Source organism: Amblyomma mixtum, chromosome 9, assembly GCF_055824585.1.
Source record: "Amblyomma mixtum isolate Tamu chromosome 9, ASM5582458v1, whole genome shotgun sequence".
NCBI classification, from domain to species: Eukaryota; Metazoa; Arthropoda; class Arachnida; order Ixodida; family Ixodidae; genus Amblyomma; species Amblyomma mixtum.
The window spans coordinates 4867347-4886452 of record NC_143020.1 but is presented as its reverse complement, the minus strand read 5'-3'; the positions used below and the strand labels follow the sequence as shown (position 1 = coordinate 4886452).

At 47.8% G+C, this 19106-nt stretch overlaps 1 protein-coding gene across 1 annotated transcript in view; it reads right to left on the bottom strand.

Annotated features, from left to right (window-relative positions):
- LOC149328134 (uncharacterized) overlaps positions 1-17977 on the bottom strand; it is a 34499-nt gene extending 16522 nt beyond the window's left edge. Inside the window, exons 1-6 of the mRNA XM_089561472.1 lie at positions 17906-17977; positions 16935-16982; positions 16766-16801; positions 16493-16595; positions 10583-10737; positions 9621-9674 (exon numbers count right to left, since the gene is read on the bottom strand). Coding sequence (XP_089417598.1) covers positions 9621-9674; positions 10583-10737; positions 16493-16595; positions 16766-16801; positions 16935-16982; positions 17906-17977 — 468 coding nt within the window. The remainder of the gene's footprint in view (positions 1-9620; positions 9675-10582; positions 10738-16492; positions 16596-16765; positions 16802-16934; positions 16983-17905) is intronic.
- Positions 17978-19106: the final 1129 nt, after the last annotated feature.

Sequence of the window (19106 nt, the reverse complement as noted above, 5' to 3'; positions counted from 1 at the left end):
TGCAAGTTGTGCTTTAGATTCACTGCCATATTTGAAATAAATGAGAGAAACTGTTCTGCCGATGGCAACGCAGGATCACAGTCGTATGCCGTCGTAATAGAGCAGCTTTTGGCGCCCAACCTTTGTGTTTGTGTTTGTGGCACCAGACAGAATCACCTCGTCGAAGTCCCTGCATGATTTCTTCAATATCACAAGGCACTAAAAGCGCCGCCCAACAGTAAATCGCCGTTGAGGCGGAAGAAATCCACGCGAGGTGCTCAGCGCACTTCCGCTGTCTAAGCCTTCGCGAAAGCAACAGAAGACGCAACAGAAGCGGGCTTCAAAAAATGTGACGTAACTGCCTTTTCTAAGTTATTTCGCTCCTCCATGGTGCAAAATTGATGAATGAATGAATGAATGAATGAATGAATGAATGAATGAATGAATGAATGAATGAATGAATGAATGAATGAATGAATGCTCAGTCGCGAGTGTCTCACTGTGTTTCATTTGGGTGCCACAGAATTTAGGTCAATTAGCAGTGCATGGCCAGGTTAATTAGAAACAATTAAAAATAAAAAACAGCCGACAACTTAAATTTTCTATGACTTACTACTTTTTATACTCTTTGCACTTTTGTACTCTACTAGCTAGTTTCGTACTTTCTCCACTCCAAGATCTTGAAAGTAATTAGGCGTGGTAGTATTCCACGAACGGCAGAAGTGGCATGATGCTGGAGTGAATGCACTAAAAAAAAAAAGAGTTATCACTGGTGGGCTATACTATTTGTATTCGTGAATCGGTGCATCCAGTGAATTTTACTTTAAAACAGTGGCTTCGGATAACTTACACGTGAACCAACGCTTGTGCTACGTTTTTTGTGCAAGTTCAGTGTAGGTAGAAAAACACCTTCATGTAATTTAATGAACAGTGTGTGGAGGTAGCCATGAAGGAACAAGCGCATTCCATTTCTAGAAATTGCCCACACTGTAGGATGCCAGGGATTCTGGATATAATAACGCTGGCAAAAGGCAATGTTTTTTTTAATCCGATATTAAACCGCTAAAAGAACTTAATGTGCCGCCAACAGTCCTTAATAAAACCAAAGCGCAGTTTTTAAGGTGCCCTGGTAAATGGTGCATGTAGGCTCCACATAGGGCCATCTGCATATGCCAAGCTCTTTAAGGGATGCCTGGTGGTTTCATGTCAGGGCTGAAGGCTGCCTGACCTTGGACGCCAGCCTTGAGCCAAGCAGCCTGGCATGTGCTCACGGTGCGATGATTTGCCGAGCTTCTTTTGCCGATTTAGTCGGCTGCCGACGAGGAGCCACTTAACAGCCCATGGTCGGCAGTCGGCCGGCGCCGCCTGGGATGTCGCAATAACGTCCGTTAACCGTGTGTTTTATTGAAAAGTATCGTAAGATCCTTTCAGCTGGCAACATTTCTCCGCTGATACTGAAGCAGACAACTGTCTCAGCGAAAAAAAAAGAGTATTTCTCTCTTCCAATCTCCCATATGCAGTGACGTCTACATAAAGTGGAACGGTAGACGAGAAGTAGTCCTACGCCATCGCTAGCAACGACAACAGCGTTCGCCACTTTTTGTAAAATGCAACCTTATTCTATACCACCCAGAAAAAGGTAGTTAAAAATTTCTCTTCCAGAAGTTATCTTGGATTAACGTCAGATTTCGTGAGGTACATTAGTTTATTAGTTATCGCTATCATAATGAAGTGTCATCTTCATGTCGCCGGTCAAAAGGCTAATTTAGCGGTAATTAATGTTTTTCATGCCAGTGGAATAATCTGAAGTAATTGTCACGAAACACCGTATCAGGACCTTTTTCATAAAAGAAGCAGCCGAAACTTGAGGGTCCCCCTTTATCCGTGTCCAACATTCTTGGACAACATTTTTAGTATTGGAATATTGTAATGTGCTGTTTTCTAATTATTGAAGGCAATAGTTCATTCTTCGAATGTTAGCAAAATCTTTCTTTCAAGGTTTTTCCATCGGTTGCATTGAGCAGTCAAGATCGCCATAGAACATAGAAAGACAATGGGGAAGATTTCTGACGATAGCAAAAACATTAATGGCAAAACAATTGCCAGTCTGCTGACGGGAGAGTTGAATATATTGTAACGTGCTTCCATAGAACCTCGACGGAAGAAGCAGAAGATGAAGGACGAGCAGAGAGAAAGGAAGAGAAAGAGCTGAAGGATGCTGGTAGGCTTCCTGCTTCCATCCTGCTCCGACCGATCCCCTCTGTGAATAACCCCCCGTGCGTGCTAAGCACGTAACAGCTTGGTGGAGGTGCGGGGTATCGACCACGGAGCATTCCATCTACCGAAGGAGCCGTAGACTCGCAGGCTTCCCACCACTGCCATCGGACATGCCTGGAGACGACAATGCCGAGCAACCCGGGACATCCACAGCGAACAACTGGCCACATTACCGAGAGCCCCGCACATTTTTTGGAAAACCTGAAGAGGACGTTGACGAGTGGCTGAAACACTACGAGCGGGTGAGCAAATACAATCGCTGGAACGCTGCTACCAAACTGGCTAACGTGGTGTTTTTCCTTGCCGCCACTGCCCTTGACTGGTTCGACAATCATGAGGATACACTGAGTTCATGGGCAACCTTTACGACCGAAATCAAGAAAAATTTTGGGGATGAATCGGCAACAAAGAAGCGTGCTGAACAGACATTGCTTCACCGCGCGCAAGTACCCGGAGAAACTTGCACGGCATACATCGAAGCCATCTTAAAGTTATGCAAGCTAGTTAACTCCAGTATGCTTGAAGAAGACAAAGTCGGCCACCTTCTAAAAGGAATTGCGGAAGATGTTTACAATTTCCTGATTAGTAAAGAGAGCCTGAGCACCACCGCTGACGTTATAAAACATTGCAGAACATTTGAAGCTCTTAAGCTGCGTCGAATTACCCCTAAATTCGGAAGATTGGCCAATGTCACCTCTATAGCCAGTGTTGAAGCCTGTCCTCCAAATTCTATGGCTGAAATGATTCGAGAGATTGTGCGCGAGGAATTGTCCAGATCCCGGGACACCTTCTGCCGCACAGAATATCTGCGGCACAGTTCTGCACCGGAGGAAGATGTTGCCGCCCTGTCGACTCCGTGGGCTCAACCTAACGGCACTTTGCCCAAGGACGATCGGAACATTGCCCAACGTTATGGCCACCAGCCGGCGGAAAGGAGGCCCACCTACCCAGAAGACGTTGTTCGTCAGCAGCGAGATCCTGGCTCCAGCCAACGTCGCGACTTTGTTCGCCAGGACTTTTATGGCGGTCGCTGGCGCTCTCAACCTTTGTGCTACCGGTGTGGCATTACAGGGCATATCGCTAGATATTGCCGCCGTCGTTTCCCGACTTCTCAAGACTGCCAACCCCCAGCGCCTACTTACGGACAAGTGCATACCGCGCAGCAGCGACCCTCAACGTCCGCTTGGGACCCATACCGTCCGAGCACTTTGCGGAGTTCATCACCTGCATCTGACCGCAGTGTGACGCCGCCGCCTCAGCGCCAACGGCGGTCACCTTCTCCTCGACGTCGTGCATCCCCTCCGCCTCCGGGAAACTAGGAGGCGCGGCCAATGGAGGTGAGGCCGCCGGCGAGTCGATGACGTCCAATATACCTCTGCCCGTGTTTATGTTGAAGAACAAGCTGGAAGTGTTTATTGATGGTGTGAAAACAATGGCTCTTGTGGACACTGGTGCTACCGTATCCGTTATGAGTTTGAGTTTTAAGAACCGTTTAGGTAGGAAAGTTATGTTTAGTGGTGAACGTGCAGCGTTATTTCGTGGTGTCGGTGGTGAACCTTTGGTTTCACTTGGTGTGTGTGCTTCGGATGTTGTTATTGGTGGTCTAACGTTTAGAACAGAATTCGCAGTGCTACCACGGTCAACGCATGCTGTGATTCTTGGAATTGATTTTCTGCAAGAGTGTGGTGCAACTTTAGACTGTCGTACGGGAGAAATTGCTTTGAATTCTTCACTACTTTCAGCTCTTGTGGATAACTCGACACCGGATTTTGGAGCATTTGCGGTGGAAGAAGACACTATTGTACCAGCTTTCTCCGCAGCATTCGTGCGGTTTCCTCTATTCACAATCAGTGCGAATCTTTTGAAGCTGTGGTAGAGCCTACGACACTCGCCTGCCTGCTCTAAGAAGAGTATCGTCGTGCCTCGTTGCGTCGTTCCCGTGGTGAGAGGCCGTACTGAGCTGTGGACAGTGAACCACTCTGAAGAGCCAGCTGTGTTGCCCCGGGGCCTCAAACTCGCCCGTTTCGAGGAAGGTGTGTCAGGTTCCGTCGCGACGTTAACCAACTCTGTCAGTGAGCAGCACGTGAAAAGAGATATTGAGACCCAAGTTAAGGCTATGATTAATCAAGCTCTTCCCACAACCGAGCGTCGCACTCTAGTGGAACTCCTTCTGAAGCACGTGTTCGTGTTCGACTTTGCCAAAGACGATTCTACACCACCGCCTACCAGTCGTATTCATCACACGATCAACACCGGCTCCGCACCTCCTATACGCCAGAAGCCCTATCGAGTCTCAGCCACTGAACGTAAGTTAATAGATGACCAAGTTCAAGAGATGCTAAAGCGAGGCATAATTCGAGAGTCTTCAAGTCCTTGGGCAGCTCCAGTTATCCTTGTTAAGAAAAAAGATGGCACATGGAGGTTCTGTGTTGACTACCGTCGCTTAAATACGGCCACGAAGAAGGACGTCTACCCGCTTCCACGTATAGATGACGCAATTGATTGTCTGCACTCCGCTTCATACTTTTCTTCTATTGATTTGAGATCCGGCTACTGGCAAATCCCCATGCACGCTGCAGATAGGGAAAAAACGGCATTCATAACACCAGACGGACTTTACGAGTTTAACGTTATGCCTTTCGGATTATGTAACGCACCTGCAACATTCGAGCGGTTCATGGATACAATCCTGCGTGGCCTTAAGTGGCAAATTTGTTTATGTTATTTGGACGACGTTGTAATTTTTGGCAAAACGTTTAGTGAGCACAACAGCCGCCTGGATATTGTGCTTGATTGCATGGAACGAGCTGGCCTTATCCTCAATTCCAAGAAATGTCATTTTGGGAACCGTGAAACAATTGTTCTTGGTCATTTAGTTGATAAAGAAGGTGTTCGACCAGATCCAAAGAAAATTGAAGCTGTCAAAAGTTTTACGGTGCCTCAATCAGTGAAAGAGCTGCAGAGTTTTTTAGGACTCTGCTCGTACTTTCGACGCTTTATAGCTAGGTTTGCGGACATCGCTTACCCACTGACGTGTTTGCTGCATAAAGATGCACCGTTCAATTGGACCAGCGAATGTGACGCAGCTTTCCGACATCTGAAATTTCTTTTGACCTCGGGCCCCATCCTACGCCACTTCTGCCCATCTGCACCAATTGAAGTGCACACTGATGCAAGTGGTATCGGTATCGGCGCTGTACTTATACAACGCCATGGTCACGATCAGCACGTGGTCGCATATGCCAGCCGGTCATTGAGTAAGAGCGAAAGAAATTACACGGTTACTGAGCAAGAATGTCTCGCCGTTGTTTTCGCTGTACAGCGCTTCCGCTCCTATCTGTACGGGAATGCTTTCACCGTCGTGACCGACCACCACTCGCTTTGCTGGCTAGTGAGTCTTCGTGACCCCTGTGGCCGGCTTGCTCGATGGGCTTTGCGCCTACAAGAATTTAATTTCACTGTGGTGCATAAAAGCGGCCGTAAACACTCAGATGCCGATTGTCTTTCCCGTTTGCCGCTTCAAACGACTGATGACGACGCAGACAACTTTGATGAATACTTGGCGTCACTTTCACAAGCCTTCCCCGATCTTCAAGTTTTCCGAACTGAGCAACGCAAAGACCAAACATTAACCTCTTTGTTTGATGCCGCTCAAGATTCTGTAAAGAATACTTTTTGCATTCGCGACGGTTTGCTTTATAAGAAGAATTTCGCTACTGGAGGAGCACGCATGCTTCTTGTCGTACCCGAAAACCTACGCATCACAGTTCTTGAAATGATGCACGACGACGCCACGTCTGGGCACTTGGGAGTGACACGCACACTCCACCGCACACAGCAACGATTTTACTGGCCTAACATGCGTTCAACCATCCAGCACTATGTAGCCAGCTGTGTGCAATGCCAGCGCTTTAAGCGGCCGACTTCAAGTCCACCTGGCAAACTGCGGCCAATCACACCTCCAACAGCCACGTTTGAGCAAGTTGGCATTGACCTCCTTGGACCTTTCCCACGCTCCTCGAAAGGAAATCGATGGATTCTTGTGTGCGTAGACCACTTAACCCGTTATTGTGAGACAGCCGCGATACCAGCTGCTACTGCGTCTGAAGTATCTAACTTCTTACTTCGTTTCGTCATTCTTCGGCACGGCCCTCCTGCAGTTCTCATTAGCGACCGTGGACGCCAATTTACAGCGGACGTTGTTGAAGAACTTCTCCGCCTCAGCAGCTGCAGTTTTCGCCACTCCACGCCATATCATCCCCAAACGAACGGTGTGGTAGAACGCACTAATCGGACGCTCACCACCATGCTTGCTATGTACGTCGCTGCAGATCATAAAGACTGGGATGGCGTCCTCCCGTTCGTTACTCATGCATACAACACAGCGCAACATGAGACAACTGGCTACAGCCCCTTTTACCTGCTCTATGCTCGCTCGCCTCGCTGTGGCCTTGACACCATTCTACCATTTTTCATCCACGACGAACCTTCTCTTGCGACCACACTCTGTAGAGCTGAAGAAGCTCGCCAGCTTGCCCGCGTTCGAATTTTATCTTCGCAAGAGCGTTCCAAGAACCGCTACGACGTCCAACACCAAGAAGTTTCTTATGTTCCTGGTGACATTGTGTGGTTGTGGACCCCTCTACGCAAGCGTGGTCTGTGTCAGAAACTGCTATCCCACTACACTGGACCGTTTGTTGTGTTGGAGTGCATTAGTGACGTTAATTACGTTATATCGCGACTAACTGCTAGTGGTCGACGGTCACGCCAGTCTCAGGTGGTGCATGTAGCCCGCCTCAAGCGATTCCATCCCAGGCGGTCTGTTTAACTCGCCCGACGGGCTTCGTCTGCGAGGAGGGAAATGTAACGTGCTTCCATAGAACCTCGACGGAAGAAGCAGAAGATGAAGGACGAGCAGAGAGAAAGGAAGAGAAAGAGCTGAAGGACGCTGGTAGGCTTCCTGCTTCCATCCTGCTCCGACCGATCCCCTCTGTGAATAACCCCCCGTGCGTGCTAAGCGTGTTAAGCGTGTTATTGAGTGTTATAGTAGTATCTTACAATATATAAAAAAATTGCGCTCATAAGATATTTCCCGCTAAAAAATGCTTTTCTCCAGAATTTCTGGGTATGATAGCAACAAATTTGCTTGGTTTGTAGCATATAACATGTATAGCAAGACTATTACTTACCCTTAGTTGATTAACCAAGTCAGAGAAGGTTCTCCGCAGCAAATAATGCGTGTCATTTATGACTAGCGGTCACGATTAGCAATGCTTCGACGAATATTCCCGTCCAGCTGGCTTTTTAGTGCGAGCATCGATGTATCTGAAACTGACTCCGCATTTTGAGCGAAACGTTTCATTTACCTTGCTGTCTAAGGCAGGTTAACGTTATAAGTTAATATTGAAAGGATCAATGCAAATAGGAACGGCAAGCTCTGTCTGTCCGTATACATGGTGGCAGGTGGCGACGAACTTTCACATGTTAATCTCGGATATAACAAACTTTCGTTCTTACCTCGGATATAACGAACTCTTGTGTGTGGACCTCAGATGTAACGTACTTAGTGCGTTGATCCCGGATATAACCAACCTAATTGTACCACCTCGGATATAACGAACACTTGGCTTCTAACGCATTCAAACGATTCACCGAGAGTCGCCTAGGATTTTGTTTTCGCAATATTCACTTCAAGATCCCCTGCAGATGCGCTTTCCAACCTTGTCGCCACAGGCGACGGATATCCATACTTTGTCCCTCGCTATACTCGCTATGCTATCCATACTTTGTCCCTCGCGGAGGCTAACGAAAAGGGTTCAGCCTAAGGACAACGCAGCGAGCTGTGGAAAGAAAAATGATTGGTGTAAGGTTAGGAGACCGCAAGCGCGCAGAGTGGGTGACAGAATTAACGCGGGTTAATGATATCCCAGTGGAAATCAAGAGGAAGAAATGGGCTTGGGCAGGGCACGTAATGCGAAGGCAAGAAAGCGCTGGTTCTTAAGGAGTAACGGAGTGGATTCGAAGAGAAGGCAAGCGTAGCAGGGGGCGGCAGAAAGTTAGGTGGGCGGAGGAGATTATGAAATTTGCGGGGATGCGGTGGCCGCAGCTGGCAAAGGGACAGGGTTAATTGGAGAGACATGGGAGAGGCATTTGACCTGCACTGGGCGTAGTCCGGCTGATGATGATGATAAAGATGATGATATCTAGAGACAACTTTTTAAGCTGTTCTGGTGCAGAAGGAGAGATCGCTTATTTTTACAGCGACACACGCCGGCCTAGTAGTAGTCCCTGGCATATCGAATCAGTGCGTTGCCATGGAAACCACTCGGAAGACAGTTACTATGGACGGAGGATGGTCTGACGTGAGCGGAGTAATGCGTACCCGGTAAGTGATTACCACCAGAGCCGTACGGAAGGCGATTACCGTGCAACAAGGAGGGTAGAGTGAGAGCGGAGGATTGTAGCACGGTGTATCTGTGGTAACTGCTGCTAAACGCGCCGCTAGAGGGGGGGAGCATCGGCGGCACTGCGCGCCTGTTATAGGGCTACGGTCTGGAGAGGAGAGCCAGTCAAAAAGCAAGTACGCGTGTAAAACCAAAAGAGCTCTCTAGAACTATGAAGATATGAAGTCCCTTTCATAGTTACTACCTCGATATATCGCTAAATATAAATGCATTGTCAGCTGTCACTGAATCTCGGGATACACAGTGGTAATCATCCTGTCACTTTTTTTCTGAATTTTTTAAAGTTATTTTTGCGCCGAAATAGTTCCAAGGAAGTCCTTTGCGATTTTTATGGGCGTTATTTAAGGCTCAGGAATCAACCACACACAATGCTTTTTATTCACAAAATTCAATAGCTTCTAGACTGTGGTACTTTATACTGCAGCGTTGCAATCGTTTCTGTTCATTTTGTATCCAATGTATTTAATTCTACTTACATGAATCTTGCTTTAAATATTTAAGCAGAACTGGTGGCAGCTTCCATGCAATGCGTTAAATGTAAATGTGCTTTTTCGCACAAGCAAAAATTTTTAAGAGCAGTGCTAAACATTTATCGAAGCCGCAAGAAACAACTGAATTCTATATTTAGATACTGTATATGGTTCAAAAAAGGAACAATCTTCAAGTGGTAGTTACTTCCGCTTTTTCAGAGCTCATAATTCTGCATTTCGTTGTAGCGACGCTTATGTTATGAGTATTTGCCATTTCGATATAGAAAACCACTCATAACTGCTTTTTAGCCGCCGACTGCGACATGTTAAAAATGAAAACTTGTTACAAGAGATAAAACAAGTGTTGAATATTATGGTTCTAGCAACTGTTCCTAAGTGTATACAGACGGCAATAACTGGCCGTACTTACTGTGAAAGATTGTCCTTCCGTACACAGCTGCTCGATTTCATGGTTCTGGGAGTACTTGAAAATAAGAAAAACATACACGCATTCAGGTCATGTTCAGGTCAACGAAGGTGAATAAAAAAAAACAAGATGTTGTACACGGCAATCAAAAGTGGAGATTTTCCAAGCTTGTGTTAATTAACAAGCTATTTAGTCAAATAAGAAATGTTGTTCAGCGTCTACTCGCACGCTCTCACCGCCATCTCATCGGTGATATCATCAATGAGCATCCCCATCGACCTTTAAGAATCAGGGTGAAAGCACATTAGTCGTGCATAGTTTGCTAACTGAGCGCCAGAAAAACGGAAGTGTAAAATTCATCATCTGTAGCCTGCGAAAATACGAGGGACACTTCAGCTGCGCCTCAAGGATATGGCGCGATAGTTTCAATGGCTCCCTTCAGCGGTCTCGCATTCTGTTCATATCACTTCGGAGACACGAACCCTTAACGACGGAGGCCCTAGCTTTACAAGCTCAGGCCTTTAACTTTACGGAGGCCTAGGGTGCCTCGATGCTCTATTCCAGTGAACCTGCTTACGCAGTTATATGCAAGTCAGTAACTAGAATGCGAAAGCCAAGTGGACGAAATTGCGGATGTGATAACAACCGCAGTCGTCATTTTCTAGTTTATATATGCCGGGATGAAATTCTGATTTCATTTTATTTGTGAGACCTGCAAAAATGTTCACAGGATACCTATTGACCATAGTGTTGGCAACGTGATAGCAAGAAACTGTTGGTGCATTCTTCGCAAGTGACATCAGTTCCGGTCTGGTGACGCCACTACGCTGCAGTTAATTGGAATAACGCGGTCTGTGGACGGCACTTCATTTAATGGGCGGCATTTATTACCGACAGCACATGTTTGTCCCGATAAGGCTTTTATGCTACCGCTTTAAAAACAGAACTTCCTTTTCTGCACTTACTTGGCTCAGTTCGTTGACGTCGGGAGCGTTAAATGTAACGGATTTCCCACACGTAACCTGGACCATGCCCAGATAGTCCTCGCACGTCAAGTTGTAGAGGTACTTTGGCAGAGGCTTTCCCGTGGAGCACCATCGCACGATGAAATCAGTCCTAGCTGCATGAAATCAGATCGTTTCAAGTTAACAAGTTCGACTGGGAAGAAAACTGCGGCAAGCATGCCCTTAACGGCATAATGAGCGGGTTTCCTTTGACGCACTCACCCCCGGCACCGTGAGTGCGCCTCCTCGTGTCCCCTAGTGACCCAGATGACCGGAAATGGGATCCTGTTCAAAGCTTTCCGCCTCCATAGACACACGCAATACCGCCTTTGAATTAGGGCCACCTAGGGCTACATGACTAATGATGGCAGACTTTCTACACTGCTGCTACCCCTTCGACGTCTACAGTCCCCCCGCCCCCTTCAGTTCAAACACTGGAGCACAACGTCATCCACTCAGCTGTGAAAGCATTCATCGGTGAACGTAAAAATTCCGTCAAGGCAGCATGAAAGACTCGAAACACCTCTATTATTTCCAAAGTCCCCACGAGGACAAAACGCGGAGATGAGAACCGATTTCTTGAAGTAACGACCTTCAGTTGGGAAGAGAAAGTTTTATATAAGCAGCAATGTGGCCTGCATACTTGGTGGTCCTCTACAATGGTCGCTTTATCGCTTGGTCATCTGTCCCATCCCGCGGGCAGCAAGTCTAACTAGGGCGAGAGTGACCACCGCCGACAGCATCCCACTCCTTGTCGACTGGCACCAACTGGGCCGCTAACTTTGCCGCGTGCACAGAGGTCAGGGACGTCAAAGGAGGAAAATAATAGAATCACACGTCGTAGCGATCGATCAAGCTGAAGCGATGACGACGACCAATGTGTGCACGTCAACGGAGGAAAATAATAGAATCAGACGTCGTAACCATCGATCAAGCTGAAGCGATGACGACGACCAATGTGTGAAAGCCAATGAACTGCATTTTACCGAAGAGAACTGACTCGTTATGCAAAGATGCTAGCCTCAACGTAGCGAAGGAGGCTTTGAGTCCAGAACCGCGCAGATCTAATGCAGCATGAAACTAAACGTAGGCGTCATTACAAATATAGAAACCAATGCGGTAGGGCGACTGCTCAATACTCATATGTGACCATCTTTTTGCCATCAGAATAACATCATTGTGGACTAACGGCTGGCCTGCCGCTACATACTTCCCGATCACCTATCCCCACTGTTCAAGCTATCGCGGTCAGCGCAATTTTATTTTGTTTTTCCGGGCGAATTACGATGGAGGCAAAATTCTAGAGGCCCATGTGCTGTGCGATGTCAGTGCACGTTAAAGCTCCCCAGGTGGTCGAAATTTCCGGAGCCCTCCACTACGCCGTCCTTCCTCATAGTCTGAGTCGCTTCGGGATGTTAAACCCTATAAACCGAACCAAATCAAAACAATCTTTATTTGCATGGCTTTCCTAGTGTGCAGTGAAGCCATCAAGCTCCTTCTAGCTTACTTTACTAACGTTTTCCCATTATGTCAGGAAAGTAGCTTCAAGCCGCAGGTCCCTTTGCCCAACCAACTTCTGTCTACAAGATAAGTTCAGCCTCGCAAGGCGAAGCTACCCGCATTCTCATCTGTTGCTTTCACGACACAGGCCGGCAGACATCCTTCGGCCTCGAAAAGTAACTGAACCTCTATAGTCCTTCATAATTTGCGAGATTTATTGGGCTTGCCTCAGTATCCGCGCTGCAGACACCATTCCCATACTTTAGCCTTTTGTGTGGGCCTGCTCACTTATTCCCCATCTCCTCATTCCCTCCTACTACATGAATGCCATGGGAGAATGAGCTGACTTGAGCGTAAACAAATATTGCTTTCCGGGCGGTGGCGGTCTGCCAGCACAGGTGAAAGCCGTGCTTCGGTGCTTCACTAGACTTTCTTTCAGTAATTTGTTTTCTTTGCACTCTTTCAGGCAGCCAGATATGTGCTTTTCATTTCAAATTCATTTATTTCAGCGCATTTAGAGCGCATCAGGGGGAAAAAGACGAAAGCTGCCGTAAAGCACATTTTTTCACAGTTTTCAACACTTACCTCCACATACTTCTGCTCCAGGAGACTGCGCACCGGGCAACCCTCCCCAGCTACACATCTACACATTCAGATACCACTAACACACCCAGGGCGTCCACACTTGTCCACCGCAGCATCACCTACAAAACTCACCACATCACGTCTGAGACGCCCTGCGTGATCACTGAACTTATACATCACACACATTCCCTTCCTTCTATATTTATAGCAAACGTATACCACCCCCGTCCCAGCCGATCGCCTCGCTAGAATCACTTCTGCGAGACCTACATCATCTAGCAGGGAAACATCCCCTACTCATCGGCGGGGACTTCAACAGTCAGCATACTGACTGGGGATACACAACCACGACACATCGAGGTCGCAGGCTCTGGCTGCTCCTGCAGAACCTCCAACCCACTGTGCACAACACGTTTCAGACGCCTACGCGGATCGGCAACAGTGTCAGCATGGACACCAGTCCGGACCTGACGCTGAGCCGCTGTATCCGCGGCGTTACCGGGAACAGAACACAACATACACTGGGCAGTGATCATTACATTATACAAACCACTGTCCCGTACAAACCACTCCGTCACGCAAATACAACACACAAACTCATTAACTGGGATGCCTTTCGCGCTGTACGCACCGCCCTCCCAGACACTCCCATCGCGGACATCGACGCATGGGTGCAATCACTCAGGCATGACGTTCACCAAAACACGCGACACATTTAAACTACAACCGAAACCCCTACACTCGACACACGCCTAGCCCACCTCTGGGAAGCTTATCACAGCCTCCTGGAACGCTGGAAAGGCAACAAACTTAACAGGACACTTAAAAAGCGGCTGGCCGCGCTGCAGACACAAATCCAACAACACTCTGAGGAGCTCTGCCGGTCCAAGTGGGGACAGATATGTGACGGCATCAAAGGAAACCTGTGCAGCAAACGCGCATGGCAACTCCTCCGACACCTCATTGACCCCACACGCACCAAATCAGCAGCACAGCACCACGTTACACGCCTCACAGACGAACACATTGACGATCCCGACACCCTCCTAGACACACTTCAAACCATGTACTCCTCTCCAGGTGCACCCACACCTCTACCCCACTACACAGGACAAGCAAATCCCACACTCGACACCGATATCACGGAGACGGAAGTCAGAGCGGCCCTCGTGATTCTCCGCGCCAACTCCGCACCAGGTCCAGACCAAATCACAAACTCCATGCTCCGTAATCTCGACGACCGATCGATCACCCAGATTACGAAATACTTCAACCAGTGCTGGAGGGAGGGTAGCCTCCCGCAGTCGTGGCGCCACGCGAAGGTAATATTCATACCCAAACCCAACAAGCCACTTACCATTCAAAACCTTCGCCCGATTTCGCTAACCTCATGCCTCGGGAAGCTCCTCGAGCATGTTGTTGGTTTGGTTTATGGGGTTTAACGTCCCAAAGCGACTAAGGATATGAGAAATGTGGGTGTGCGCACGTATGCCTACATTGGAGCATTTCTCACTGACCGCACGGCTGAGATACACTTCGGACCTTTGTCTTCCCCCTCCTACACGCTTCAGATTATCGGAACCCTTCAAGGGTCCGTCCTTTCCCCGTTTCTCTTTAACATTACCCTCATCTCCCTCGCCCGAAAATTGGCAACTATTCCCCATCTGAAGCACACTCTTTATGTCGACGATATCACCCTGCGGACCACCCACGGCAGTGACGGCGGCATAGAGAACACCTTACAGGAAGCAGCCACCCTCACCCAAAATTACGCACGGACCATCGGACTGTCTTGCTCCCAAGAGAAGTCCGAACTGCTTCTCATCCGCCCTAAGAACAACCGCTGTCCCCGCTCCCCCATTGCCATTGAACTGAATGGTGCACCGGTACCTTAGGTTGGCACCCTCCGTGTATTGGGCCTGCACATCCAGAACGATGGAAAAACACCACCACTCTGACGAAACTCAAGCAGGTTGTAGGCGCGATATCGCACCTCATCCGCAGGGTTTCGGGACATCATAGAGGCATGAAGGAGCGTGACCTGTGTCGCCTCATTCATGCCTTTGTCCTCAGCCGTGTGCTGTACACTACCCTGTACTTACAACTATCCAAACATGATATAAACGCTTTGGATGCTTTGATTGGCAAGGCATTCAAAGTAGCACTTCATCTTCCTCTCAACACATCCACTGACAAATTACTATGCTTGGGCCTCCACAACACGATCGGGGAACTGGTGGAGGCCCACCGACAGGCCCAATACATCAAGCTCACAAAAACCTCCACAGGTCGGTATATCCTGGACTCCCTCGGAATCAGAATACCTGCCAACGACAAACCCTCCTCGCCATTCCACGATCCCTTCACCGGGAGCTCCTCATCAGGCCGCTCCCGAGGAACATGCACCCGTCCACCATGAGCAGCGCCACAGAGCCCGTGCGCAGGCACTCCATCGAGCGTACGGCTCCGAGCCGGACGCCGTATGGGTGGACGCTGCGTGCACGGGTGATGACGCGACAGCAGCTGTGGCGGACTCCTCTTTATCTGCCCTCATCACACTACCTCTCCCTCCCAACACCTCCCCAGAGGCTGCAGAGGAAGCCGCCATTGCACTCGCAATCACCCGCACAGAAGCCCGGTACATTTTCAGTGATTCAAAAACTACGATTCTAAATTTTGCTCGAGGCCGAATCCATGTCCCTGCTTTTGGTATACTGGACTCGCCCGATGCACCCCCGCCCCGCCAAGTGGAGCTGATATGGGTGCCTGCGCACTCCGGGAATCCCGGAAACGAGGCCGCCAACCTTTTAGCCCGAGGTTCTTTAAACCGGGCTCACGTGGCCTCAGATGCGGGGTTCACGAAGGAGCGCATGCACTCATTCAGTGAGCTGACCCAGGTATACAGAGCCTCACGCCAGCTCTACCCTCCGCCCCACCTCTCCCTAGATAACAGACACGCAACACTCTGGCGCAGATTACAGACACACACTCTCCCCGCGCCCCTTACCCTAGCCCACTATCATCCCTCCTTCCCCACTCCAGCATGCGCCCTATGCCCAGAACCCTTCGCTTCTTCCCTCCACATCCTTTACCTCTGCCCGGCGGACCCTCCCCCGCGGGACTTAGAGAACCTGAAGACCTGGGAGGACTGGGAGACCCTGCTGCGCTCGGAGGACCCGGCCGTGCAGACCATCGCCACCGGCCGGGCTGCCAGCGATATGGACCTCAGGAACATAAACACTTGAGTGGAGTGGGGTCGTGTGGGGACCCTGGGGCGTGCTCCGAATTCCTGTTGTAATAAAGTTTTCTCTCTCTCTCCTCTATTTGTAGTGTGTTTTATTTTGATGATATAGGTTCTGTAGCCTTAATTCCACTTATTCTTTTTTGTCTAATAGCAATTGCAGTAGTGTGATTCGCAATTTGTTCGTACGGTGGCATTCGGAGTGCTTAGCAAGTATTTTGTTGAGATAACAGCTCCCTGGTTAGAAAAACATTGTCGGTGTTCCAAATGCCTCTTTTGCCTGTTACGTGCGATTCGTAGCCTCGCGTTCTTTTCTGCACTGAATATTTAGGGTATGAAGAAATGATCTATGGGCGGCGGGTCATTAGTATAAATGACGTTATATAGAGACTGTCACGTGGAATACTTTGGAGAGTACTGCAATATTTGACTCCGCCAGTCGATGTAGCCTTTAGCTCAACGGCTAAGCATAGCCTTCCGGCAAATGTACTACACACAAGATATATAGGTATTAATTCGTAAAAATCTCTGCCTAATGTACGTACACAAGCTCTGGTTTCGCTCCTCTTCAGGAAGTGTAGATGCCAGGGCATCGTTTAACTGATACGTCAGAGCTAGTACCTTGTACTCTGCCTCGAAGTTGGTGCACTGAAAAAAAAAGAATTACTGAGGATAAATTTCTTATTTTACCCAGGTCGTACTTGTTCGAAATAAATGTTCGTAACCTGTGAATAAAGTTCCATTATCTGCGTGCAAAGATTCAATTTTCGTTGCATTATTAGCGTACAAAATTCAATGCCTTTTTTCAAAGAACTTACGTTTATCAGTTCGCGCACTTTCTCTGTGTCATTCTCCTGAAACGACAAGACAAGTATGCGAAAAAAAGTAAACACATTTTAAATACCTCCGGGCTGACCCGGCCTCTTGCGGTGTGAATTACGGAGAAAAACTTGTCAGAATTAGCGATAAAGAAACAGAATCACTTACGTTGAATGGGGTACAAATATCGATGGGTTGGTTCTCGTAACAATGTGTCTGGCAGAAAAAACGCAGTTCGTTAGGTTGGAGAGCACATTTGCATCCTGTATATGGGTAAAGCCAATGTTCCGAAAATGGAACATGCAAAAGAAGACGACAAGCCACGGTGGCTCAGTGGTTAAGGCACTCGGCTACTGAGCTCCTGTAGCCGTGTTCGAATCCGGCCGCGCCGGCAGCATTTCGACGCAAGCGAAACTGAAAATGCGCCCGCGTGCTGTGCGAAGTCAGCGCACGTTAAAGATCCCCAGGTGATCAAAATTATTGCGGAGACCTCCACTATGGCACCTCTTTCTCTCCTTTCATTCCCACCTTCCTCCCTTCCTTTACGGCGCGATTCAGGTGTCCACCGAAATATTTGAGACACATACTGCGTCATTTCCTTTCCCCCCAAAAAAAACAATTTAATTTAAAAAAGGAGACGCTTAGTCTTTGGAATAATGGCTATATTTTTTCATGCTTATTTTAGAAAGCATAATTGAATTTTTGAATATAAATTGGTTTAGGTTTGGTTTGGTTTATGGGGTTTAACGTCCCAAAGCGACTAAGGCTATGAGAGACGCCGTAGTGGAGGGCTCCGGAAATTTCGACCACCTGTGGTTCTTTAACGTGCACTGACATCGCACAGTACACGGGCCTCTAGAATTTCTCCTCCAAAGAAATTCAACCGCCGCGACCGGGATCGAACCCGCGTCTTTCGGGTCAGCAGCCGAGCAAATTGCGGTCTTTGAAACATAGTCATAGTCATATTGCGGCGTTTCAAATGTTCAGTACTACGGGTTAATATTTTGTGCTCATTATTAATAGTCAGTGGAAGACAGAATGCTAGATCCCAAGTTTAAAAGCCAGTAGATTGGCCATTTCTTGCGCAGTAAGGAAGAGTTTCAGGCTTTTGCGTAAATTAAATACGTAAATGGTCATACCGCGTTGGTCGTAAGGAAATCTGGCGTAGTAATGGTAAGGCGAGGAGCTGAAAGAAAAGGAACCGTAGGCATATTTTATAATCTCATAGAAGTTTCTAGGAAACGCGTGCGGAATTCGTTTCAGGTGGTATCAGCCGATACACATCGGCAACGGCGTAAGCAGAAGGAATAGTCAGCTTTCAGTTCAGAAAAATTTAGAGCTGGGCCATTTTGTAGATGGGCAAGCACAACATAAACAACCGGAAGCTATCATTTTGCTCTAGCTCATCGGAGTTTTAGTAGAACTTGGTGCTAGGCTGTTTGGTCACTTTTTCTTTGAATTGAATCTAGCGCTATTAGGAAGACCACAGATAGAGGACGACGCAACAAAAAAGAACGCTTTGTTATCTCGAAAGAAGAACGACTACAAAGAACAGCTTTCTTGTTTGCTGTGTCGTCCTCTTTCTATGGTCTTCCTTAGCGCCAGCTTCAATTTCATAAGAGTTACTACTGTGCGTGGAATGCCAAATGACGTTTTTGCTACCAAAAGCCTGTAGACGATCCCTGATGACACGGAAGTAAAGATCTACAAACACTCCTCTTAAAGAACCATAGACACTAACTTTAACTGAATATTTTCTTCTTTCAAATGATGTGTTAGCCATTAAAATGCATATTTTACCACGTGGTATTCAGCTACAAGCACTAAAAATTTATACTTTATTTTCTTCTCTATGCTTTTTTTTTGGTTCCGGTTTCACAACCGGCCGATGGCTGTGACGCGTAGTAGGTCACATGAGACAGAAAAGGAAACACGAAATACTGTTTTGATACGTAGTTCTAATTCACTACAACACTTAAACTAACCTGCATCAAGAGCTGGAATGACAATAAACGACTTATCAGTAGGTATGTTGCTGTTTATTTTTTTCATATCTTACGTGACCTACACACCAACTATCACACTATCGTTCAGCTGATGAAAACGAAACAGAAACAGCATCAAGTAGTTAGAATTTCGCGGTCGTAGGTGGCTGCCACGGGCTGATCATGTACAGGGTCAATCATACTTAGAGGGAACACGGCTCCGCGTGGCTGCGCTCATGTGGATCACCATTGCGACCAAGCCGGTAGCAAACCTGTGCAAAGGGGCAGATGACAAGAAGCACCACGTCGAGGTCTGTCTTTTTGTGCGCCATTGTGCATTCATTCATGAACGGGT